This window comes from Falco peregrinus, chromosome 5, assembly GCF_023634155.1.
Source record: "Falco peregrinus isolate bFalPer1 chromosome 5, bFalPer1.pri, whole genome shotgun sequence".
Classification (NCBI taxonomy): domain Eukaryota; kingdom Metazoa; phylum Chordata; class Aves; order Falconiformes; family Falconidae; genus Falco; species Falco peregrinus.
The window spans coordinates 89,027,198-89,050,165 of NC_073725.1; the positions used below are offsets into that span (position 1 = coordinate 89,027,198).

The 22,968-nt window shown below is 52.5% G+C and overlaps 2 protein-coding genes, 1 long non-coding RNA gene and 1 other non-coding gene across 6 annotated transcripts in view; 2 read left to right on the top strand and 2 right to left on the bottom strand.

Moving 5' to 3' along the window:
• RAB26 (RAB26, member RAS oncogene family) overlaps positions 1–3,859 on the top strand; it is a 31,205-nt gene extending 27,346 nt beyond the window's left edge. Inside the window, exons 6-9 of the mRNA XM_055806746.1 lie at positions 1,623–1,688; positions 1,858–1,914; positions 2,374–2,450; positions 2,715–3,859. Coding sequence (XP_055662721.1) covers positions 1,623–1,688; positions 1,858–1,914; positions 2,374–2,450; positions 2,715–2,817 — 303 coding nt within the window. The 3' untranslated portion in view covers positions 2,818–3,859. The remainder of the gene's footprint in view (positions 1–1,622; positions 1,689–1,857; positions 1,915–2,373; positions 2,451–2,714) is intronic.
• Positions 3,860–7,099: 3,240 nt separating this feature from the next.
• LOC129784535 (uncharacterized) lies at positions 7,100–8,340 on the bottom strand. The gene is made up of 2 exons (XR_008747384.1): positions 8,132–8,340; positions 7,100–7,931 (listed from the first exon to the last, which is right to left on the bottom strand). It is a non-coding gene; the product is annotated as an uncharacterized LOC129784535 (long non-coding RNA).
• LOC129784653 (small nucleolar RNA SNORD60) lies at positions 8,000–8,090 on the bottom strand. Its single transcript, XR_008747652.1, has one exon. It is a non-coding gene; the product is annotated as a small nucleolar RNA SNORD60 (small nucleolar RNA).
• A 131-nt stretch (positions 8,341–8,471) lies between the features above and the next one.
• The window catches only part of TRAF7 (TNF receptor associated factor 7), a 36,023-nt gene continuing 21,526 nt past the window's right edge, over positions 8,472–22,968 (top strand). Inside the window, exons 1-2 of one of the 3 annotated variants that reach the window (XM_055805611.1) lie at positions 8,472–8,648; positions 22,822–22,940. In XM_055805611.1, the coding sequence (XP_055661586.1) occupies positions 22,860–22,940 (81 nt within the window). In that variant the 5' untranslated portion in view covers positions 8,472–8,648; positions 22,822–22,859. Of the gene's footprint in view, positions 8,649–11,987; positions 12,110–22,818; positions 22,941–22,968 lie in introns of those variants that run through there. The other 2 variants (XM_013295661.3, XM_055805613.1) reach the window with 2 other exon arrangements.

The following is a 22,968-nucleotide window of genomic DNA, read 5'->3' on the forward strand; positions in this document are numbered from 1 at the left end:
CAGGCGGTGCTGTGCGGCGTTAACACCCCCGAGCAGGGAGCCGTGATCTGCCACCCCCTGACTCCCTGGTCCTGGATGCCTGGAGCATCCTTCTGTCGGCAGCCCCGCGCCTGCCACTGCCCTGTGCCCACAGTCCTGCCACCCTGCTCCCGTGTCACTGGCACTGGGAATGGTTCCAGCAAGCTGGGACTGGCCAGTGGTGGCATTTTCCAGCCTGTGAGGAGCTGGTTGGCTCAAGGAGAGGCATCTGCTGCCGGGCGTAATGGAGAGCGAGTGCTGGTTGCTAACCAGGCTGCGGGTCTGCACTGAGGTGGTGATGCTGCAATGAGACTGATAATCACTTGGAGGTTTCACACTGCCGGGTAACGTGGCCCCACCTGCAGCATCAGCTCTCCCAGCCCCATGGGGACACGGGAGGGATGTCCATGGGGCACACGCGGCCCCACAGGGAAGAATGAGCACCCAAGGCATTTGCAAGGTGCTGGAAAGAGGGATGGAGGGGGAGCAGTGCCAGGAGGGAGCCGAGAGGGTTTGTCAGAAGTGACTGAGTGTCCCTTGGACCAGCCCATCAATGGATCCAAGTGGCCTGAGCCCAGCTGGGCTGCCATGGGGTCCCAGGGCTGCGTCCACATGTGGTGGGCTTCTGCGTGTCATCCGTGACAGGCTCTAATCCTGCATCATCCCTCACTTCCCTGGCTGGCAGGGTGCTGATGCAGGGTGCTGATGCTGGGTGCTGATGCAGGGTGCTGCTGCGCAAGGAGCGGTGGTGGAGCGGGGACCACCTGGCACTTGCCACAAGCCCTGTGTCGGCACTGGGAGCCGGGGCACGGGCTGCAGCAGCGCTGCCCACCCGGGAGGCAGCAAACGGCTGCTCGCACCGCGGGGTCAGGGATTACAGGGAATTAGGGCAGGTTTGATTAGATTAGGATGGATTAGAGGGCAGGGAAGTCACCCCATGGCTCAGGGAGGCAGGTTCAGCCTGCCGGGATGAGCGTGCTCAGCACGAGGGCAGCATGTGCAGGACACGGGCATGGGGCACGTCCCAGAGCAAACCCTCAGCCTTATCCTCCAAAAGAAGGTACAGTTGGACTGTCTCACCTGAGGGGGAGTTTGGGTTGAAGTCCTACAAGCGGCTGTGGTCAGACAGAGTGGGCTGCAGAATGAAAGGCTGCATTATCCTTGAAAACGGGGACCTGGTCAGCAGGCACAGCGCTGGCTTTGCTTGGCAAAGTGGGTCCCCGGGGACTCAGTGGCACCCTGGGGTGCCCACTCGCCTACAGGGCTCTCTGGGAAAGGGTGTCCTCGGAGCCTGGTCGCTGGCTGGCTTCTCCTGCCGATCCGCAGGGGCAGCTCCTCTCCCCAGGGTGCTGCTGAATTGCGGGGGCTGCGGACCGGCTGCTCCCAGCCTGCAGCTCCCCACCCGCACAGCTGAGCTCTGAGCTGGGCCTTTCGTTCTGCCTCTGACCCCCAGCCCCCTCTTCCCTGTGTCCACGTAACGCCCTCCGGTAGTGCTTGGGGCGACAGCCTTTCCCAGTGAGGGTGCCCGGTACTGGGGCAGCTCCCCATCCTCCTCCTCCCTCCAGAGCTGCTGCCCACCCCCCTCTCTGGCTGTCTCTCTCCAGGCTTGGCTGACAGAGATCCATGAATACGCACAGCAAGACGTGGTCCTCATGCTACTGGGGAACAAGGTGAGCCTGGCTGCGTGGCTTTGCCAGAGCCTCCTCTTCCTCACCTGGTGGTCCTGTGATGGAGCCGGGCTGCAGCCACAGGCGGGGGAGGGTCTGAGGGGATGTGGGGGTCACCTACTGGTGACCTCTCAAATCATCCCAAATTGCTCTTTGTCGTTACTGTCGGCAGGTGGATTCAGCCCAGGACAGAGTGGTGAAAAGGGAAGATGGAGAAAAATTAGCCAAGGTACGTGAGGTATCCGTTGCTGCAATGGAGCTAGTTGTTGCATGCGCTGACCAGGGATGTGCGAGCACACCAGTGTGTACTTGGTGATGTACACCAGTGAAATGGTTAACTGGCTTTAATGGCAGTTAAATAGTTTTGTCTGGCCCAAAATACCTCTTGGGAGTACTTTGCTTTTCTTCCCTTGTTGTGCTGTCCCTCCTCTTCTGCTCTTCCTCCTCTAAGCTTCCACTAACGTTTGCTGCTTCTTTGTCTTCCAAAACTATTTACCAAGTTGTGTAAGAAGTGCCCGACCTGTGAACCCTCACTAGATTTTCCTGGCCCCCACGGCAGCGCTCCTCTCCCAGGGCAGGGTGTGAGCTCCTGTGGCCGGCACTGGTCTCCATCGGGCTTGGCGCAAGTTGGGAGCCCCTGGGAACACCCCGGCTGACATTTCTGACGCTGATGTGTCTTGTCCCACAGGAGTACGGAGTGCCCTTTATGGAGACCAGCGCAAAAAGTGGCCTCAATGTCGAATTAGCGTTCACAGCCATTGCAAAGTAAGTGACTGGTGTGGCAACTGTGCTGGGTGCCTCGCCCGTGGTGGGGACAGCAGTCTTGGAGATAAAGGCTGGCACTGTCACCCACCTTTTTGTTCCTTGGTCTCCCACCTTCAGCTCATGTGCTGGCAAGTCCTTGCCATCTCACAGGAGAAATCACTCATCGGGGGAGCTTTAGCCAACCATCTAGACCAAGCTGGGTCCAGCCACGCTGGGGCAGGCAGCGTAGGGCAGAAGAGTAACACATTTCTCCCCTGCCCGCAGGGAACTGAAGCACAGGTCCATGAAGCTGCCCAACGAACCCAAATTCAAGCTTCACGACTACGTGAAGAAGGAAGTGAGAGGCTCCGGCTGCTGCAGGTCCTAATGCGCTCGGTGCATTGTACAGAGACTCATGCCAAGTGTTTGTGCGCCGCGCTCCCTCCTCGTGGGCAATGTGTGCATGTCTGTCTGTCGTGTCTGTATCTGCCTAGAAGGTAAGCTGAGACATGGGGAATGAAGCAGCAGCAGAAAAAGCTCTCTGGGATGGGGTGGGCACTGGCTGTGCTGCAGCCACATGCCAGGCGCTGCTCCCTGAACCCCCATTGCATCCATCCGCACCGTGAGCCCTTTGGCTGTCCTCGCCGGTCGCTCCCACCTGGCTCATCCTGATGCAGGTGGGAGGTGGGCGTTTGGGAAGGGACTGCTGGGGGCTGGGGTCTCACTGCTGCTCCCTCCGGCGCAGCGGCAGGTGGTAGACCCGGCTGTCTCCGCTTGTTCAGCAGCAGCCAGGAGCACGGTGGGGCATCTTTAACGTTAGTAAGAGTTACGGTGTGAGGTAGGGGAACAAACGCCTTCTCCCCACCAAACATCTGGGTAGGAAAAAGTCCTGAATTCCCTTTTTTCCCCCCGTGTACCTGGAAGGCAGCTGCTCAGAGCCCTGGCCTGGGGCACGCAGGGAAGGCTCGTTTTCAGGGTAACCGTTTTTGTAGTTGCTTACTTCTGTCTGTCCCACTTGCGCATGGTGTAAGACACCTCCTCGATGAAGGTTTCTCCTCTCCCCTGCAGAAGACAAGAGCTTAGCTGTCTGTCCGAGTGAGCTCCTGCTGACCTACCTGTTGTACAGAGATTTCCTGAATGTTTAACTGGTTGGCGAAGGCTTTGGTTCTGCCGTTTCTAGTACTTTAATTGAGAAGAAATCTAATGTATTGCAGCTTATTCTAAATACTTTCATGTAAGTGTGGTAGCATTTTTAGACTGCAACAATGCTTTGATATCTCCAAAGTTCTCTTGGGACAGCTTTTAACTGAGGAAAGCTGGGGGAAGGCTGTAGGCATTGATTTTGCAGGTTTCAGACTCTCCTGCCAGCTCTCTTCAATGGACTGCTCACCTCTTTGGTCTGTGTCAGGCATTTGGTGTGCTTTTTTTTTTTTTTAAAAAAAAAAAAAAAAAGCTGCACTCCTAAGTACAAATTTGAATTTGTTTGAAGTGTTTGGCCTTTGGCCATTTTCTTCTTTGAAAATTACACACACACCAGGTACCCGCTGCACTGAACCTCCCCATGCCGCCCTAAATGGAACACTTTAAATAATGTAACCCATCCTTCATCCTTAAATAAAATAACACATTCTCCAGCACCCCAGCCAAGCACCAGCTCTCCCAGCAGTTGGTTCAGGTGGCCCTGCCCCTTGTTTTGCTCAGGGCATTAGCTCCAGCGCTGCATTCCTGACGTGGCCAAAGACCCTCTACTGCATGCAATTCAGAGCTCCTTGGTGAGCTACAGGGAAGTGAGCAGCTACTGCTTAAAGGGGGTCCAGCACAGTAACAGTATGAAAAAGGATCCTAAAATAAACCTACTGAGAATGGAGCATTTTTCCTAAATAGCGTTTTAGGGAGAGACAAAGTCTTTCAATTGTCTGATTGAAATTTTCACCTTGACCCACTCTAAAAGGTGGCAATGCCTGCTACAAACACTCCTTTAAGTTTGCTTGCAAGTAGCAACAGAACACAGGGAAGGATCTGGAAGTTTTTCAGGCAGGCACTGTCAAGAAGTGTGCAGGAATCTGTAAGACGGGCTGTTTCAAGCTGCTTTGGTGAGCTTGGCTGTGCTCCTGTGGCTGCTGCCCGACCAGCGTGTCCCTACATATAGCTGCTTATCTTACAGCCACCTCCATCCCCATCCTGGGCTGCGTAGCACGCACTGGCTGGCTGAGGTTAAGAAAAAAAAAAGGGATTTTCCATGGTTCTGAGCTTCCTAGGTACTGGTGTGTTGGTATCCCAGCTGTGCCGGGAAGGGCTGACCGGGCAGAGGCAGGGAACAGCAGCCAGGCAGCTCCGGCACAGCTCCGTGCCCCGACTGCCTTTGGCTCCGCGTTTTCCCAGCCTGACCCCAGCAGCGCAGCAGCAGCCCCTGTCCCGAGGTGTCTGAGGTATCTGAGGTGTCCCGAGGTGCCATCGCTGCGCAGACACGCTACCCCACAGGGACCCTCCCTAAAGGCAAAGATAAGCAGCAGTTTTCCCAGTGCTCCCATCAGGGCGCTGCCTTCCCTCCTCCTCGCAGGGCAGGAGAGCCTTGCGTCCTGCCGGTCTTGAAGAAAAAGCTGACAGCTCTCAACTTACTCCATCAGTGTGGGACTAAATGCAATTTAAAACCTAATTTAAATAAGGAAGATGTAAATGCTGCCCTCTGGAGTACTTTAAATATGCCTGTTGGGAGCTGGCTCTGCCGCAGCAGACATCACAGCTGCGTTCGTGGCATTAGACCCAAACTCCAAGGCAGGCTCGGCCCCATCCCTCCCAGTTCCAAGTCCCATCTGTAGGACTGGTCTCCCAGTGCCTGCACACTGACCTTGCCCCAAAGCTCCTCCTCGGACTGTTATTTGGCATCTTTTTACATGGGCGTTTACTGCCACCAAGCGATGAAGAATTAATTGTTCAGTGCATTCAAACAAGCGAGAGGATTTGGCGTTACATGCGACTTACCATTTTTGTTGGCTCTTGTTTACAGCTTTTCATTCCTGTTAATAAATTTTTTTAATAATCTTTGTGGCTACAGTGGTGTTTCGCCTGTCCAACCTGCACACCTGTGCTGTTTTAATGTTTCACGTCGCTCAGCTTATTCATGAACCCATCTAGAACCTTCCATTACCAGCATGGGTTCAGGTGCTCCAGTGCACGCAACAAGAATTACCTTAATCTGGCTACTGCTGTGAAAGATAGTTTAAAAATGTTTCTATAAATACATTAGCAACAAAAGGAAGACTTAAGTAGAAGCTCCATCCTTTATTGGATGGGGCGGGGGGACAGTGACAATGAGGAAAAGGCTGAGGTCCCTCATGCCTTCTCTGCCTCAGCCTCTTAATAGTAGGAGCCGTTGCTCTCTGGGTACCCAGCCGTGGGTGGGGGCTGGCTGGGCTTCAGGTAAAGCCCTTGGCATCGTTTCCCACAGGGCGCTCCTGGAGAAACTGGCTGCTTAGGGCTTGGGTGGGTGCATTGCTCACTGGATAAAAAACTTGGGAGAGCGGTGGCAAATGGAGTTCAACCCAGATGGCGACCAGTCACACGGTGTGTCCCCAGGGCTTAGTGCTGGGGTCCGTCCTGTTTGATGTCTTTAGCTTTATCGTCCTATGTGATGGCTTTATCGAGTCTGGACAAGGGGATCGAGCGAGCACACCCTCGAGCAAGCACACCCTCGGTAAGTTTACAGATGACACCAAGTCGGAGGGGGAGCGTTCATCTGCCAGAGGGCAGGAAGGCTCTGCAGAGGGCTCTGGGCAGGCTGGGCTGAGGGCAGCTGGGTGAGGGTCACCAGGGCTCGCTGCCGGGTCCTGCACACGGGTCACACCAGCCCCACGCAGCGCGACAGGCTGGGGGCAGCGCGGCTGGGGAGCTGCCTGGGGGGAAGGGCCTGGGGGGGCTGGCTGACGGCCGGCAGTGTGCCCAGGTGGCCAACAGCACCCTGGCTCGTGTCCCAAACCGTGTGGCCAGCAGGCCCAGGGCAGTGCCCGTCCCCCTGTGCTGGGCACTGGTGCGGCCGCAGCGGGGACCCCGGGTTCGGTGCTGGGCCCCCCGCTCCCAGACAGACACCGCGGGGCTGGAGCGCCCCAGGGACGGGCACGGGGCTGGGGCACCAGCCCTGTGAGGAGCGGCGGGGGGAGCTGGGGTGTTCAGCCTGGAGAAAGGGGGCTCAGGGGGCCTGACCGCTCCCTACAGCTGCCTGAGCGGGGGCTGTAGCAAGGGGGGAGTGGGGTCTCTTCTCCCAGATCACAAGGAACAGCCTCAGGTTGCACCAGGGGAGGTCTGGATTGGGTATTGGGGAAAACTTCTTCCCTGAAAGGGTTGTGCAGCCCTGGAACAGGCTGCCCAGGGGGGTGAAGTCACCATCCCTGGTGGTAATAAACATGTTTAGATGTGGCACTTAGGGATACGATCTAGTGGTGGCCTTGGCAGGACTAGTTTAATATCTGGACCCAATCACGTATTTACCAACCAAAACAATTCTATGATTCTAAAGTGAGTGGAGCATGTTTTAAGGTGTCCTGGTTCCCCTAAAGTGAATAGTAACAGCAGACATGGTCTGCTGGCTGCCCAAATCCAAAGTTTAAAGTTGGTATGTGGTTTTACACACCACCCATGGTATTTGTGAACAACAGAAGCAAAAGCAAAACAAGTATTTTGAAAACTTTATTAGATGTATAAGCTGTAAAATTGGTATAATATAGAAGCCAAAGTGGAAATACAACAGCAAACAATTTAAAAATTACAAGCCTGAACTTGATTTGATGTTGGAGAAAGATCATTACTTGAGCAACTTGTTAGAATCCATGCTAGTGAGTATCAAAGATATGAACCGTCTACACAGTCTAGCACTGGAGTTGATTCTGTGAATGCTCTCAATTACCCATACTGCTGCAACACCACCTGCCATGGTGTTTACCTTAAGCTACCCCATGTGGCAGAGAAGTCGTCAATGACTTTTGATTTCTTGTACTTTAGCCAATTCTGTGACTGCTTCTTTGTGCTTTAAAACTCTCGACTCCCAAATTGTACAGCTTGAGAAACAGCAGCTTCCTCCTTTGACACAGCAACCCCAGACAAGCACGTTTTTTAGCTGTAGTCGGAGCTGCAGCGTTTGCTCTGCTCCGAGGCCTGCAGCCTACACTGCGCTGGCACAGCAGCAATGCCAAGGCACCAAGTGGTTCCTCCAGCCCCAGCTTCACCCGCCCAAGGCCCCTCCGTGCCTTACCCCCGACTGCAGCTTCCTGACGCGGCCTACGGGCGCGGGGCTGAACACCCGGGCCAGCTCAGCACCACCTCCCGGCACAATACGCTAGGAACGAACGGGGCCGCGCCTTACCAGCCCAGAAGGCCGGGAGCAGCCGCACCCCCCGCCGCTCAGGCCACACCGCACAGGAAAACCGCCCGCCGCCGGGTCCTCCGTCGCTGTTCACCGTCCCCGCCTCACAGCCCCTCGGGCCGCCGCGATCCGGTTCCCGCCGAGCCCTGAAGAGAAAAGGCAGCGCGGTGAGAGCGGGCCGCGCCGCCCCGCCCGGCCCCGCCGCGCCTGCCTCGGGCCTCAGCCGTGGATCGTCAGCAGGGGCCGCGACCGCCCGCCGCCCTCAGACGAGGTGTCAGAAAGGTAGAAAGAGATCATCACCGGCCCGGCCCGCCCCGCCGCCCCGCCGCAGGCACACCGCACTCACCTCCCACCTGGAAAGGCCGGGTGCTTGCCCCCGCTGCAGACTTTATAACTGCCCCCACGGCGCTATTGGCCACGCTGTCTGAGGAGACGCCAATGGCGAGCGGTTGGCGTGATCGCCTTCCCGCCCCTCCCAGCTCTCATTGGTCACCGCTCTTCCTCGCTCCAATGGCGCCGCGCGGCGCAGCGTGGCCCGAGGCGGTGGTCTGCTGCCGCCTGATTGGCCCCTGGAGAAGGCCGCGCCAAGCCAGTAGCAGCAGTGGTTGTAGCATCGAGTGACTGGAAAAGGTCCAATCAGCGCTGGGCCGCGGGGGCTGCTGGGGGTTGTAGTCCCAACGTCACGGAGGCGCGGCGAGGCGCGGGCGGGAGGCGGCCCGCCGGACTACAAGCCCCGAGGAGCGCGGGGCGCGGGGCTTCTGGCCCGGGCGGCAGCTGAGCCGCTAGACGAGCGGGGAGCAGGCCCGGGGTCGCGATGTGCCGGAGCCGGTTACCGGCGCTCCGGCCGCCGCCGCTGCTGCTAGGTACGGGCGGGCTTAGGCCGGGCTGGGGGGAGCCCCCGGCTGAGAGGTGGGGGGTCCCGGGCGGGCCCGGGGTGGAGGGAGCGCTGTGAGGGGAGGGCCGGGCTGGGCCATGGGGACGGTGAGGGCCGGGGGCGCTGGGCGGTGGGTTCCCGTGGTGGGGAGGTGCCTGCGGAGGCTCCCCCGGGCGCGGCGGGGCTGTTCGGGGCAGCTGCGGGGGCCGCCGCCCGCCTGGCAGCGCTGCCGCGTCTTCTGCCGCCTCGTCCCTTTCCCTGGTGCGGTTGGGTCGGTGGTTTGTAAACTCCGTGTAGGTGCCAGCGTGATTGCCCAGGTGCGCAGAGGAGCCCGTGTCTCCTCTCCGGTGGTGTTTGGCCCTCGGTGAGTCCTGGCCACGGCTTGCTCTCCTCACTTCGGCTGCCTCCCCTTTGCCGTTTGACATATCTCATCACGGGGGGTGCTTAGTTTTCTCTTTTTCTGCTCCATTACTTGCCTGACTTAGGGCACGTGTTGCTGATGATTCTCTCTTGATCTTCCAGTAACCTCATTTCCTTGTGCTTTGGTTTCACAATTATGCAATATAGGATATTTGGTGGTAGATCTCCATCATGCCCCAAGACAATTGCACATCTTGGAGTGGGCAATGAAACTGTGCTGTTGTTTTCTTATTTCAAACATGGTGTTTAAGTTCTGCCTTATTCTGCCACCAGCTTGCAGCTGCTGTTCCTCCAACAGACTTGCTGTCAAACATTTTTCGCCTGTTTGATCTCTAACTGTGATCTGATGATCCTGTTGTGTTGCATGAAAGCCAGAAGTGAGGACCTTCTTTCAGTTCAGTGTGCTTTTGAGCTCCGTTGGTATCAAAGACAATGGCTCAGACAGACTCTGCTGGGGGGCAGTAGCTGTGAGAAGAAAGCTGGTACGGTGGGGTTTGATACACACATAGCAAGCCAGGTCCAGGCTATTGTACCCGCCGGGGGTTAACTGTATTGTGCAGAACTGTGGTTCAACTTTGACAATGTTGCCAAACACTTTGTTTCGATCCCAGCACTTTAATTTTGCCTCCCTGTGCATTTTCCCCCCAGTGATGTATTCTTTCCAGTCTGTACTAAGCAGTTAGTGTTCCTGTTAAATAGCTGTTGCATTTTGGCCTCAAGCGTTTGTCTGTCAGTGACTCTTGCTTACAGCCACAATTACATTTGTTGGGTCTGTATGGAGAGGGCTGTGTGAGTGAAGGATGGTTCCAGAAAGCCCTTGCTGAGCGAAAGTGGTGTGAGAAAGTCAACCACTTCCATGACAGACTTTACAGGGCTCCCTGGGAGCTGTGTGAGGAGAGGAGGTAGTTCACAGAAAGTGTGTTGTGGTGAAGATAAACCCAGTGCACCACCAAAAGTTGGGCTGCATTGTGTCCAAGTACTGTACAGACATCTACTAACCACAAGGCCAAAGAGTTGGCTGTCACCATTGACAAGGTGCGAGAGAACAGGCAGCGCTATCCTCATTGCGCACCTGAGGAGTGGAAGATCAAAGAGTTTTGGGATTTCCTAAGCATCATGCAGGGAGCTGTCTGCAGCCTGCTGGGTCCCCCTCCATGTCTTGGGGTCCCCCACCCTGGGCACTACTGCTTCAAGTAAGGTTGAGAAGGGACGGGGTAAATCTAGCCAGAAAGCCGCAGCTTTGCGGTTTGGTTTGCTGCACTGTGCAGCAGCAGATTGCTTGCAGGTGAAACTGCCCTGCAGAAAAGAATGTTTCATGATGAGGGAGGTTAAATTTTGGTGACAGTGGGAAACTTAAGCCAAACTGAAGTGACCAGAACATTCAGTCAGATAATGCAGGTACCTTCACTGGTAACATCCAAACGTGAGTTTTCCTGATGCTGATTGAACCCAAGGGGAAAAAAAACGCCAAATCCAAAGTTTTCAGGCAGTTTGCTTCCCAGACCCAAGGTATCACATGGTGATACCAGCCACACTGCAGTGTGAGTGTGGTGGGGCTGGGCCCACAACTGCCCATTCCTGTGGCAGCGCAGCCTTAGATGACCTTAAGCCACTCGTGATGCACCACAGGTAAGTTTGTGTCCCCTGGCTGAAACCTTTCTGCAGTCAGCCATTCCCTTCCTGGGGCTCCACGAACACAACGCTGCTGCCGGAGCTGCAGAGTGCCGTGTGACGGTGCTGGTGCCTGCTCTGCCCTGCCGTGATCTGCCGCAGAAGTGGCCGTGCATTGGCGGGAGTTGGTCCTGAACAGTGCTGAGCATTTTGCAGCTTCAGTTGGTGTTCAGCAGTTAGTCACCTCATGGGCTGAGAGTTTGCCTGTTCCACAGGACCTTCCTAGTCCCTGCTAGCCATGACTGTGGCACTTTCTGAAGCATGATCATACCTGCCTCTCAGGTTGTCTCAGCCAAGCCCAGCTGTGCCAGGAGAAAGGCACTGAGAGAAAATGCTTCCTGGTGTCACTAACTCAATGCTTGGGTTATGTGGACAAAGCTGTCTGTCAGAACTCTTCTCCCCCGATTTTTATGCCCCTTGTCTTCCCTTCCTTGCCTGTACTCCTTTGCTGTGGGCATGATGAGGCACACGCTGGGTGTCCCCTTGCCCATGGGTTGGATCAGGGGATGTAGCAGCTGCCTGGGGCAAGGGAGGAGGTGGGCAGTTGCACAGAGGTATGTGTTGCCTTTCTTTTAAGCACAGCAACTCCCCCAGGAGTCCAGGGCAGCAGCACTCCAACTTACCCTTTTACAGACTGCTCCCACTCTGCCTTTAGCACGGCCTGAGTTCGGAGCTTTATCAGAGTTACCGTGCTGCTTTTAATGAGGTGTCCTGGGGACTGGAGTGGGGCAGTGCCTGCTCCTGGGAGAGCCTCTGCTGTGGGACCATGGTTTTCTGCTGTGTGGGGTGGGTGTCCTGGCAGTAGAAACCCCCCACCATCAGTGCCTGTCTTTCAGGTGAGCCCTGCTCACCAGCTCCGCCTTTTTGTGGGGATTCTTAGTCGAGGGGGTTTCCCTGGCTTGTCTGTACAAGGAAAGACTGTGTTGCTGATTGTTAGGCTGCTTCATATTCAAGTGTTACGAATAGTTTGGGTACTGTCTAAAGAGGGTGAGAAACTCAAACTCCCTTTAAAGTGAGCGATGGACCGACCTGTCCCTGGAGATTTTTCTGATCAGAGGAATAAATCTGTGTGTGCTAAGAGAGTGGTGTTTTTTTCTGTGCTAGACTTCAGTCTGGGAGCAGCCAGGGCAAAGCTGCGAGGCAGCACGGAGATTGGCCGAGCTGTGGGATTTTCCAGCTGAATTTACATATCGCCCACTGCTCTGCATGCCTTTCTGTTTACATCACTTAAGAGCGATACACACATACACGCACACAGATAGTGGAAGAGACATTTTGACCGAGGAAAAGCCTGCCTGCAGCTTAGGAACTTGGTCACGGTGGCGTCTTGCCGGGCTTTGCCAGCTTGGACAGCCAGTGGTGAGTTTCCTTCAAGGTAGAGTGTTTGCCCTGGGTGCTTGATGTCAGGGCCATGTCAGCAGTGTTCCCTGGGGTCTGCGGTGCTTTAGGAGTCACAGACAGCAGTGAGGAACTGTTTTCATCCCTGTGTCTAGATCTTGGTGAAGAAGCAGGAGGTATCTGAAATCTGACTCCAGAAGTGGTTACCTGTCACCTGTCCAGCGAGCTGGAGTGGTATTATGCTGATTTTGTGATCCTTCAAAGTGACCTTTGGAAGGAAGTGTAACGATGCCTAGTTGTGCAGCAACCCAGCAAGTGTTTTCTGAGGTTGTTTCTGGTCATTTCAGAGATGGGAAATCCTCAATATTCTTTAAGCAAAGTTGTGAGCAAAGAAGTCGAGTTTGTGAGAAGAGTTTGGTACCTCTCACTGCCTCTCCCGTGCATCCTAAGCCATCGTGGCTAAAGTACAGTTGCTGATGGTACGCTGGGCGAGTGGTTTAAACCAGCTTTCTTAGCATGGCGTTAGGTGGTTATGGGATGCTGAACAGTGCTTCTGTCTGAGAGTTGTCAGTACATTTACCGCAGTGGAAGTGTCCACATCCACTAATTTCTTTCAGAATCAAGGATTCAATGCTTGTTTATCGAAGGGCAGGACATCACTAGTTTGATGGTATTTTGCCCAGCTCGCACGCTACCCAGGAAGCACTACGATTTTCTCCCTTTCCCAATTGCTGGTTAACTCTCCCTAACAGGACATAGCTGTCTTATGTTGTACTATCCTGCTTGTTCTCAGTGGCAAAGTCTAAGGAAACTGTGCAAAAAAAAGGTTACTGGATATATATGTTTTGGGTTGGGGGTTTTTTGTGAAGGAGCTGATGCATTTCAGATGGGTATTTAAAGTGGTCTGATTGCACCCAGAGGGCAAGCAAGAGTGTGTTATGAAGTTTCAAAGCCTTGGAGGATGTTGGGGTGAACAGGGGGTGGAAGTGATACTTTGTGCATTTTGAGTAATGACAGTAATGAGCTCAGCTGTCTTATGACTTTAATCTGGAAGAATCCCATAATGTGATAGGAGTGGTTAAACCCTTCCAGGGAAGGCAGCCACCTGTAAGGCAAAGCAGTGGGAAGAGCCCTCAGTGACTGCACAGCAATTGAGGAACGAAGGATAGCAGAAACTTGATTACCTTGGGTGTAGCACGGTGGTTTCTGGAAAGGAGAATGCAGCAGGTGAGACAAGCGTTCTCTGGCTTCCTTGGAGGACATTGGGTGCAGTGTCTGCTAAGATCTCTGTACATTTATTGGTGTTTAACTCCTTTCCCAGGCCAGATAAGAATAAGCTTTTGAACTTTGGTGGAATACTGGCCAAGGTTGGTCTAGGATGGCTGAGAATGGGTTAGTTTCTGTTATTCGTGGGCAAGTCTGTCCATCACAGCCTTGAGAAGCTGAATCACTCCATCGCCTAGGCTTTGCTGTTGACCTGGCATGTCTTAGATTATTATTTTTTTTTCAAATGAGTTGCAAGCCCATCTATCTACCAGACCCCTGCAGGCTGGTTTGCAGCAGGGAAACCAGCAGCAGAGCCTCAGCTGGCCCACAGGACCCTGTGGGGTCTTGGCAGCAGCTTGTTCTCTCTGTCAAGCAAGGCTGAGGAACACCAGTTAGCACCAGTTCTGATGTGATTTGTGTAGGTGATACTCTTAGCTTTTGAAGCTTGACATCTTATATCATGATCTGCCTTGCACAGAGGAGATGGACGTTCCTCCTCAAGAAACAGCAGCAGGACTGCGATTTTGTCTTGGAGCAGTAGGTTATTTGAGGGCTTGGTTGTGGTTTTTTTTCTTAAACAAATCCACAATTTAATAATGTGAAGGTCCCTGAATGGGTCTGTTCTTTGAGTGAGGATGTGAGAAAGATCACAAGCTGTGAAAGGAACAGCATGCAGCACTGTAATGGTAGGGCTGACTTTTAAAGCACCTTTTGATTAAAGTCCTTGTGTGGAAGAGCTCTGAGTGTGCCTGGTTCTGCCAGCCTGGCCACCCTAACAGCGGCCACATAGGTCCTGAGCCAAGACAAGCCAATCTCGGTTGCAGGGGTTGGGTGCTACTGAACCCTGGTCTGTGGCCTTATGCATAAGAAAAATGGTGTAGTAGGTGAATGCCTCCGGGTTTCCTAAAATGGGAGTAAAGCTTCAAGTGTAGCTTTTGTGTCATGGAAACAGCATTGAACATTGGCCTCTGTTCTAACTTGTAACTTGATTTTAGATTTTTGGGAAAAGTGAGATGCTTTGTTCCACCAGAGCAATCACTTTTGATCCAGGTACAGGCACATTTCAAGGTTACTGCTTCAGGTTTTAACGTGAAGTATTGCAAAAAGTTTTTCTATCTCAAGAACTCATTACCCTTTAGGAAAAGCACCTAATATAAAATGATTTCCCCTTTCTGAACTGCGTTTGCACAAAGGAATGACAGTGTTCAAACAGCTGTTGAATGTGCTCTCTCGTCTCTGCAGTCAATTCAAGCGCTGGTGAAAGAAGCAGCAATTAAAAATATCACTTTTATTTTTATTGATGACAGCTCAGTACAATTATGGTCTCACTTCAAGTAGCTCAGAAAAGTCTCTAGGACTTTTAAGAGCAATGCAAAAACATGTCAACAGTAAAAAGACTTTTTGTGCCACAGAACCAAAGACGCACCAGATAGAAGTGCCATGCTCTGTCACTAGGGTTGAACTTCTGTTCACGTTTTGTGCTCTTCTAGCACTGACTGCACCGCTCGATGTAGAAGCCTGGCCATAGAGAGGTCATCCTAAGGGTGTAAGAAATGCCCTCCCGGGTGGTAGCATTGTTCTGCCTACCCCCGTTCTGTCTTCAGCAGTTGCAAAAATAGATGTTATTAACGGAGGGCACATGAACCTGACTGCTTTCTACCATCCACTTGCCTCATATTTTCCTACCACCCACAGTAGTTGGATCAGGGACCTCATCCCATTGATTATTGCATTTATAATTCCCTGAAGTTTCTCTAACTGCTGTGGTCTTCTTCCAAAGCAAAGACCAGATCTGCTACAGCACTCGGGAGACAAGTGTATCAAGGCTTTATGTAGCACCCAAATGACATCCTCATGGTTGTTCTCCACAGCTTTTGTGATGCTGCTCAGCATTTTGTTGGCCTCTCTGTCTGCTGCTGTCCTCTGGGCTGAGAATTGCAGCTAACTCTGCAGAGACTGCAGCGTCTCTTTCCGGAGTTGTAGCTGCCAGGTCAGAGCATCGCATTGCATCGGCCTGCTTTTGTTGTTTTTCCCTAGGTGCGTTGCTTGACATTTATCTCCATAAAAGCTCATCTTCAACCTTTTTGTCTCAGTTTTGTGTTTCTATCCATCAGCATGATAATTTGACTGCTCAAAAGAGCCTAGTGTCATCTGAAAACCTGGCAATTTCACTGCTCGCTCTTTGTTCAACATCTTCGCCTGTGACCTTGAAAAAGCTTATTCAGCAATAGTTCTTGGGTGAACCCTTGTGTGATCTTCTCTAACCTGAGGAGTGACCACTGATCTCCACCCTCTGCTTCCTGTCTGGTGACCGCCCTGAGAGAGATCTATCTCCGCAATCTGCTGCAGCTCACGCATTCTTACGGCCTGTGTTCTACAAGTCAGACTAGATGCTGACAGTCCTCGTCACCATGTTCTTTGAGCCCTGTTAATGCAGTTCGCCAGCATTTAGGAGTGCTATTTCTACCAGAGCCGCTGACCAGGAAAGCCAGCATGACTTTCCCATGGTTGTCTCTGTAGAAGAGTTGGCGTTTGAGCTCGTGAATTGTCTCGTTTGTGCTTTGGTCTGAGGCAGTTCCCTTGCAGGTTGCCTTGGGCCACTGAGAATCAGTTCACAGAAAGTGTGGGCAGCACCTTGGTACTGCCGAAGGACAAGGTGGAGAGAGCTTGTTGCCCAAACTGGGCTGGATTTACTAGCCCTGTTACCTCTCCCAGAAAAGCCCTGGATGAGAGCTGGCGAAGGAGCCAAGGAAGAGGGTGTACTCCACAACCCCCCTCCCCGCTCTCTGCTCCCGCTTGCCTTGCCCTTGTCCCGTTGAGCTGGGCTGTGTGAGCAGCACGGTGCATTTTAGCTTTTGTAAGAGTATTTCCCCAGTGATGTGCCAATACTCTCAAGGATGTGTAACCCCTCTTGTTCTGGCTGCAATGTTGTAAGAGGAACAGAAGCTTGTGTGTGATGCCATAAATACCCAAGCTGTGAAATAAGGAAGTTCACGTCACCCACAGGCTGTTCCCAGCCGGAGCAGGATAACCCCATGCCTGCCTTTCTCATGAGGCCAGCTGCAGGCATTGACCTCGCTCTCCAGCAAACGCTCCTGCTGTGTAGGATTTTGCCAGCCCAGCATAACCTTAGAGACAGCCTCAATGAACTGGGGGGGGACAGAGAATAACAAAGCAGATGTAGGACATGTCACTGAGCTTTATGGGTTGTTGATTGCATAAGGTTGCATAAACACTTGCAGGTTTATTGGCTAAGAGACACTGTGCAGCGTGGGGCATCGCATCTGCCAGCCGCTCCCCGGCGATGCCACGGTTCACCTGTGGGATCCAGTGCCGTGCCAGTGTCTCACATCAGAGAGCAGCTGGAGCACAAGCCGCAGCAGTGCCATTGTGCCCGCAGTGGTGTGGCTCCCACATTAGGAACTGGCTCCTAATCAGGACCAGGCAGGCTATGTGATGTTTGAAGGGTGGGATCCTCTGCTATCCCTTCTCCTCAAGCCATGTCCCCCTCAAAGCGTTGCCCTTGATCTTGAGGTTGGTTATAAGGATCTTTTGTTGAATATTGGGGCTAGCTAGGGGTGTGTGTGCACTTTGGAAGCTGAGAGGAGAGGAGACCCTTGAGGTACCGACACGGGTCCTACCGGGCCCCTCATGTGGGCAAACTCTTCAGCACAGCCAGAAGATTAGCTGGGCCACTGGTCCCGGGGGTGATTCCCTCTTTGCTCTGAGGTGCAGTAATGGGGTTGGCAGCAGCATGAAATAGCAGAAAACCGCCCCATTGCTGGTCCTGTTGGCCTCTGCAGTGGGGAGAAAGAGCACTGTTTTCCTCAGCTGTCATTGCAACTGCTGGTGCCTGGGTTTTTCCTTACCTGGATTACTAAAGTAGGAATCTTTAGGCTTTTCTTCTTGCTGAGCCTCAAAACCCTGAGTTGATGCCTATGGTGTGCAAATGCGGAAACCTAGCCCTTCCCTCCCTTGCATCTGGTTACTATCAGCCATGTGATTTAGTGAGTAGCAGGTCCCCACAGCTTCCTCTTTCCAGAGTAGATTTCCCGCACCACCACCCCCCCATTTTTTTTTTTTTACTGTCAAAAACACTAAAGTTGCATGTTAATTAAAAAAAAAAATAATTCCAGGCAAGGACAGTCGGGACCACAGGCTGTGTTCCTGAGCTGTCTTCCAGATGCATGGATCTGCGCACGCCTCTCAGGTTTAGGAGGCAGCCATGTGCTGTTGTGCTGCTGGGACACACAAGTTCTTAAACCAATTCTTGTCTTTTCAGAGCAAACGGAGCCTGCTTTCTCGCTGCAGGTGTCAGGCTGCCTCTGCAGCCCATTTTGCTGTAAATCATAACTGGAACGTGTAGAGTCCTGAGCCTGAAAACTGGGAGAATGTTTCCAGCGAGAGGGTTTCTGACCTGCTGCCCTTCGGAGCTGCTGAAGGTGCTCAGGGGGTCTCTGGAGCCTCTTTGTATTTGGTCCTCTGAGAAGGACTTGGCAGCTCAAAGGATTCTGTGATTGCCAGTAAATCTTAGTTTTCCTTCTAGGTCACAGACCGCGTGTTGTTTTGTAACACAAAATATTGGATACTTTCATTGTCTTATAGCCTGTACCCCCTCAGGACACAGTTCTGCTGGGTCCCTGCAGGCTGAGCAGCCCTGCCTGCAGTCAGGGCAGGGGAAGGAGCTGCCCGTGGATGGTGCAGGGTGCCCCAGGGAGGGACACCATCCACCCAGGAGGGATGCTTGTCCCCCAGGCCTGGGAGCACAGGACGGCGTAGCTGGCGGGGTTCAGATGCCAAGCCAGGCTTCAGAGATCTGGTGGAGATTTTTGCAGGTGCTGTAAGAAGCTGGTATTAATGTTGACAACACCAGCTCTTTTCTGCCTTCTTTTAACTTCTTTGATATCAGTTAGAAAAAGCCTTTCTCAGTACCTCTTAGAAGAATGAGATGTGAAGGAGCTGTCAGACAGTGCTCTAGAGAGGTGTCTGCTCTGTTGAAATGCTTCCTATATATGGTGGTTGCAGAGATTTGGGCTGAAATTGGATATTCATGTGCCAGCTGGTGTTCTGCAGCCTGGCAGGTATTCTACTCAACATTTTTCCCATTGCTCGCATTCCTCTGCTTTCTGTTCAGAGAAGACATGAACCGAGCTCCCTGCTGCTGCTCACAGGTACGGTGCTCAGCCAAGCTGCAGAGCACAGGACATACTTATAAACAATGAGTGGAAAATCCCTGTATTCCAGCCCATGTTCCCTGCCTGGCTTTGGATTTATCCAAGATCTGTTGAAATTGGAAGGCATTTTGCACCCGTTTCAGTGGGGCTTTGGGACAGGGGGAACCTGGAGATGTGTCTCCTTGTAAGCAGTTCTGTGGCCTGCTGGGTTACCCCAAGAGCGGCAGACACCTCCTAGCCTGCACAGAAGTTTCAAAGGCAGTTATTTAAAGGGTCATGCTCATCCCTGGCTGACAGGCTCTAACTCACTGATTGCAGTAGCTCAAGTGCCTGTATGTCACTGTTGTTGCACGTCTGGTCCTACATTTAATGATATTACAAAACTGCTCAAACTGTTAGTTGTCCTCATTCTTGCTTTTTCCTGTCTCGTTGCTCCACAGTGAGTGCTTTCCCATTGCTTTTTTGACTCTCCATCTGTTATGTTTGAGGGCAATACATACCCTGAAAATGAGAAGGCGATGAAGCTTCTGCCTGAGTCTCTAGACAGCCCACAGTCCCCCATAAGGATGGGCTTTCTCTCTTTCCATCTGGGACTGATTGTTTGCCTTAAAACTCAGTAGGAATATTTGATACGCGAGGTTCCCTTAGTGCTGTCATGGCTGGTGAGGTGGGAGCATATCCCTGCTCTTGTCTTGTGAGTAAAGCAGGATAGCGGGTGTTTGGGTAGATGCTGCTGAGGTTCTTTGAAGAAGGGATCATTAATTCATAACCCTGAAAAGTGAGTCACTCTATTTCCACCCTAACATGGGAGGAGGAGGGTGCGGAATCCCTTCTCTAGAGGAGAGATTGGTGAGCTTATCTGTATTGTTAGACATAGGGAACCTATAGAGGAGGGGAACTTTAGAGGTACATGCATGTTATTAGACGTGAGATCATGCAAACTCAAGACATGAAATCCCAGGAAATATGGCAGTTTCTGCCATCGGTCATGGCAGTACTTGCTTTACATTATGTATGAGCATGGCATCATCTGAAGGCCCCAGCTGAGGTGGAGACCTTTTTGTGCTAGGCGCTGCACGGGCATCCAGAGATGCTTTCATCTTCAGGCTTTGTAGCCCAGATATGGTGTGCAGAGGGGGTAAACTAAAGAGACTTGTGCAGGGAGGAAGCAGAGAGCTCCAGTGGCTCGCCCAAGGTTGCAAGAGGGTGAGAGGCTGAACGGGGTTCAGATCTCACAGGGCCACACCCAGTGTGGTACCCAAAAGCTTTGTCTGCCCTCCTCCCCACCACCCATCCTCCCTGTGCCTTCTGCTCTCAGTGCTCTAAGAGCCACTGAAAGGAATAAAATGGTCCTGATGGCCAGTGCCAAACTTTGCGCTTGCTGGAACCCAGCTTTAAACTCGGCAGCTCTCCACGATGCAGCAGCACAACACTGCTTCACTCCTGCTGTTCTTGAGGCAACTCCAGCAACTCTGCTTAGCATCTCCTAAGGGATCTGGCATTTGCAAACAGCCAGGACAGTGCTTTCAAATGTGTGGAAAACATTCTCCAGATCCCTGTTTTTAAGATGGGCTTGGGTTTAATTTGGGAGTTTCTGTTTGTTTGGGTTTTTGTTGGGGTTTTGGGTTTTTTCTGTTTTAGACTGTAGCTTTGTCTTGAGAGTTTATACCTGAGCAGCGATTCCCTGGAGCATGCTGCTGCTGTAATCTGTCTGCCTGACAATTGTCCGATAAAAAAACTGCAGCGAGCAGCTAGAAGTGCTGTGTCAGGTGGGGCTGAGCTGTCGGCCGTTAGCAGAGCAGCGGCCGAGGACAGCTTGAGCATCGCCTCTGCAGTGTTTAAAGTGTGAGGGTAGGACGCAACCGGCCCTGTGTGCAAGCAGCCTTGTGCTGGGGCTCACGGGGGAGGTGGGTATGCTCTTGGGCTGGGACTAAGGAGGCCCTGGGCAGGTCCCAGGTCACAGCTACATTGTGTGATCATGTTTTCCTCTGAGCCTCAGTTTCCCTTTCTATAAAGTGGAGGAATCGCAGTGGTCTCCTTTATAAAGAACTTGGAGATTTAGGACTTGTCACCCTCAGATAAGAGAGAACCGATTGCTAGAAACACCAAAGACATTTCACCTCCCCCAAAGTTGGAAATGTGAGCAGCGGGAGTGCAAAAGCCTGGCTGGAGCGGTGCTGTCTCGGCAGGGACTGGGAGCTCTGCACTGGCTGATTGCAGGCATCTGCGGGGCTTTTCTGAGGTGCCCTTCACTGGTGGTTGGCTCTTGTCCTGCAAAAAAGGATTTGGGTTGTGTCTTAGTAAACCGTTTTTGGCCTGTCTCTTCTCACTGCAGATGTCCTGTCTGTTTAGCCCTTGGACTCTGCTGCTGGCAGTGAGAGTACCAAGACGTAACTTGGACGGAAAGAGGTCTCTTAATCATGATCCTTCCTGAGTAGCTTATTCCTGGAGTGCAGGGTTCCCATCTCCTTGGGAGGGCTGGGACAGACCTTTCAGCTGCAAGGATGAAGGGACAGCTTGGGAGGAGAGCTCAGTGCCCTGCTGAACCCTTGTCTTCCCTGATGGAAACTTCTGCTGAAGCCAGAAGCATCTCCATGTGGTGGCAGAGAGGGTGTGCAGCTCCTTCCTATGGGTGCCTTGGCGCCGGAGGAGACTCTTTGAGAGCATCTTGTCAATTCACTGGGACAACAGTGTAATTTTGTACCCCGGAGCCAGCATCAGGTTTCAACAGAGGTTAAAGAACACAAACTCCATGTGTTTCTGAAGATTACTATTGTGTAATACTTGACTTTGCAAACTTGAACTTTGTAAAAAACTGTGTAAACAATGGAGGAAGAGAAATGAGCCCATCTGCTGACTTCTGGGGGAGAGGGTTTCTCTTTCTGGGTGATGATCCAGACTTTGCTGTTGTTTCTGAGCAGAAACTGGGAGTGAGATCCAGATTCAAAAACATGTTACTTGAAGTAAGGTTTCTTTTCATGGTTTCCTTGTCCTCATAGTTCAGGCTGTGCTAGAAAGAACTCCTTTAATGCAAATACAACTAAATCAAATGTGGCGCTTTTGCTTTGTGCTAAGACCTAGCCCTTGCTTTTGTGTTTGGCAGTACAGCCCAGGGTTTTTGAATTAAATAGCAAAACTCCCACCGAATTCATTGTAAGAACAGGACAAGGCCTGTGCTCATCATGCTTTTGAATATGAGGCAGCCTTAAGTTGTGGCATGCTTTTGAATATGAGGCAGCCTTAAGTTGTGGGGTGCAGGGAAGTTTAGACTTTGCTTTCCTTGGCTGGAAGTGCCAGGAAGCACTGCACAGCCTGCCCAGAACAGGGGCTCCCTCGGAGGGATCCCTTTCTGCCACCCTTGCTGATGGTGAGGGGCTGCTGAGCTTCCAGGGCACCTCGTCTTTCATCTGGCAGTGGGTAGTCCTGGGGGGAGGAAGGCGGTCACAACCCTTCGTGCTAAAGCACAGCCCCAGGTGACTGAATGGGGTGTTTCTATCGTGTGCTGAGAAGGTGGCCTGAGCTGCAAAGTCGTGAGTGAACAAGCTCCCTGCTGGGCTGTGGAGTCCAGGCCAGCTCAGCTTGAGCTTCACAGTTAATGGGATAAGGGTTTTACTGGTATAGCTTTACACCCAGAGTCCTCTTCTGCCCTCTGTGCACTCAGCTCCCTGGCAGGCTGAAAGATCACCCTTGTGTCTGTGGCCTCAGCTGAAATCCCTCTGCCTGCCATGACGCGGTCCGCTCTGGGTTCCTCCTTGCTGTGTCGCGTGGAAGGGGTTCCCTTTCAGCGCCTGGCTTCCTAATCACTGCTCTGCAAAGTGTTTTGGGAAGCGACAGGCAACCTGCTTTCTGAACTACACTTGAACTGGGGACAGAGAGAGGACAGACACGGAGCCTGTGCAGGGTTCTTCTCCGCTGAGACTGTCAGTCACAACTGGCACATACTCTCATTTTGAAAAGACTGATGCGTACGTGGCTGGTGGGATGGTATCCTTGAGAAGTCTCATTTGCTGTTAAAACAGTCGTATACTTGTAAAAGCAGCTAATGATTATGGGTATTCCAGTCTTCAGGCAATTAAGGAGTTATTTTAAAAGAGAATTGTATTTTTATAAATGCTGAACACTCATCCAGGAATGATTTGATGGAACCGGACTTTGTCCTTGCCACTTGCTTCTGAAAATCCAGGTTTATGTGAGTCTGGGTAAATACTTGGACATAATGCTACACGAGAGTGTTCTCTGAGCCCCGGAAAATACGTACACAGAACCTGACTCTCTGCCTGTCTTCTTCCACAGAGCAAACTTCCCATGACTAACAAATGCTGGCCTAGATTATGAGCTCAAACAAGAACGCTCGCTACAATCGTTTCTCCAGTGGCACAACAAACATCACTACTTCCGAAAACACTAACGGGGTAAGGATCAATGTTGTTGGCAGAGCAC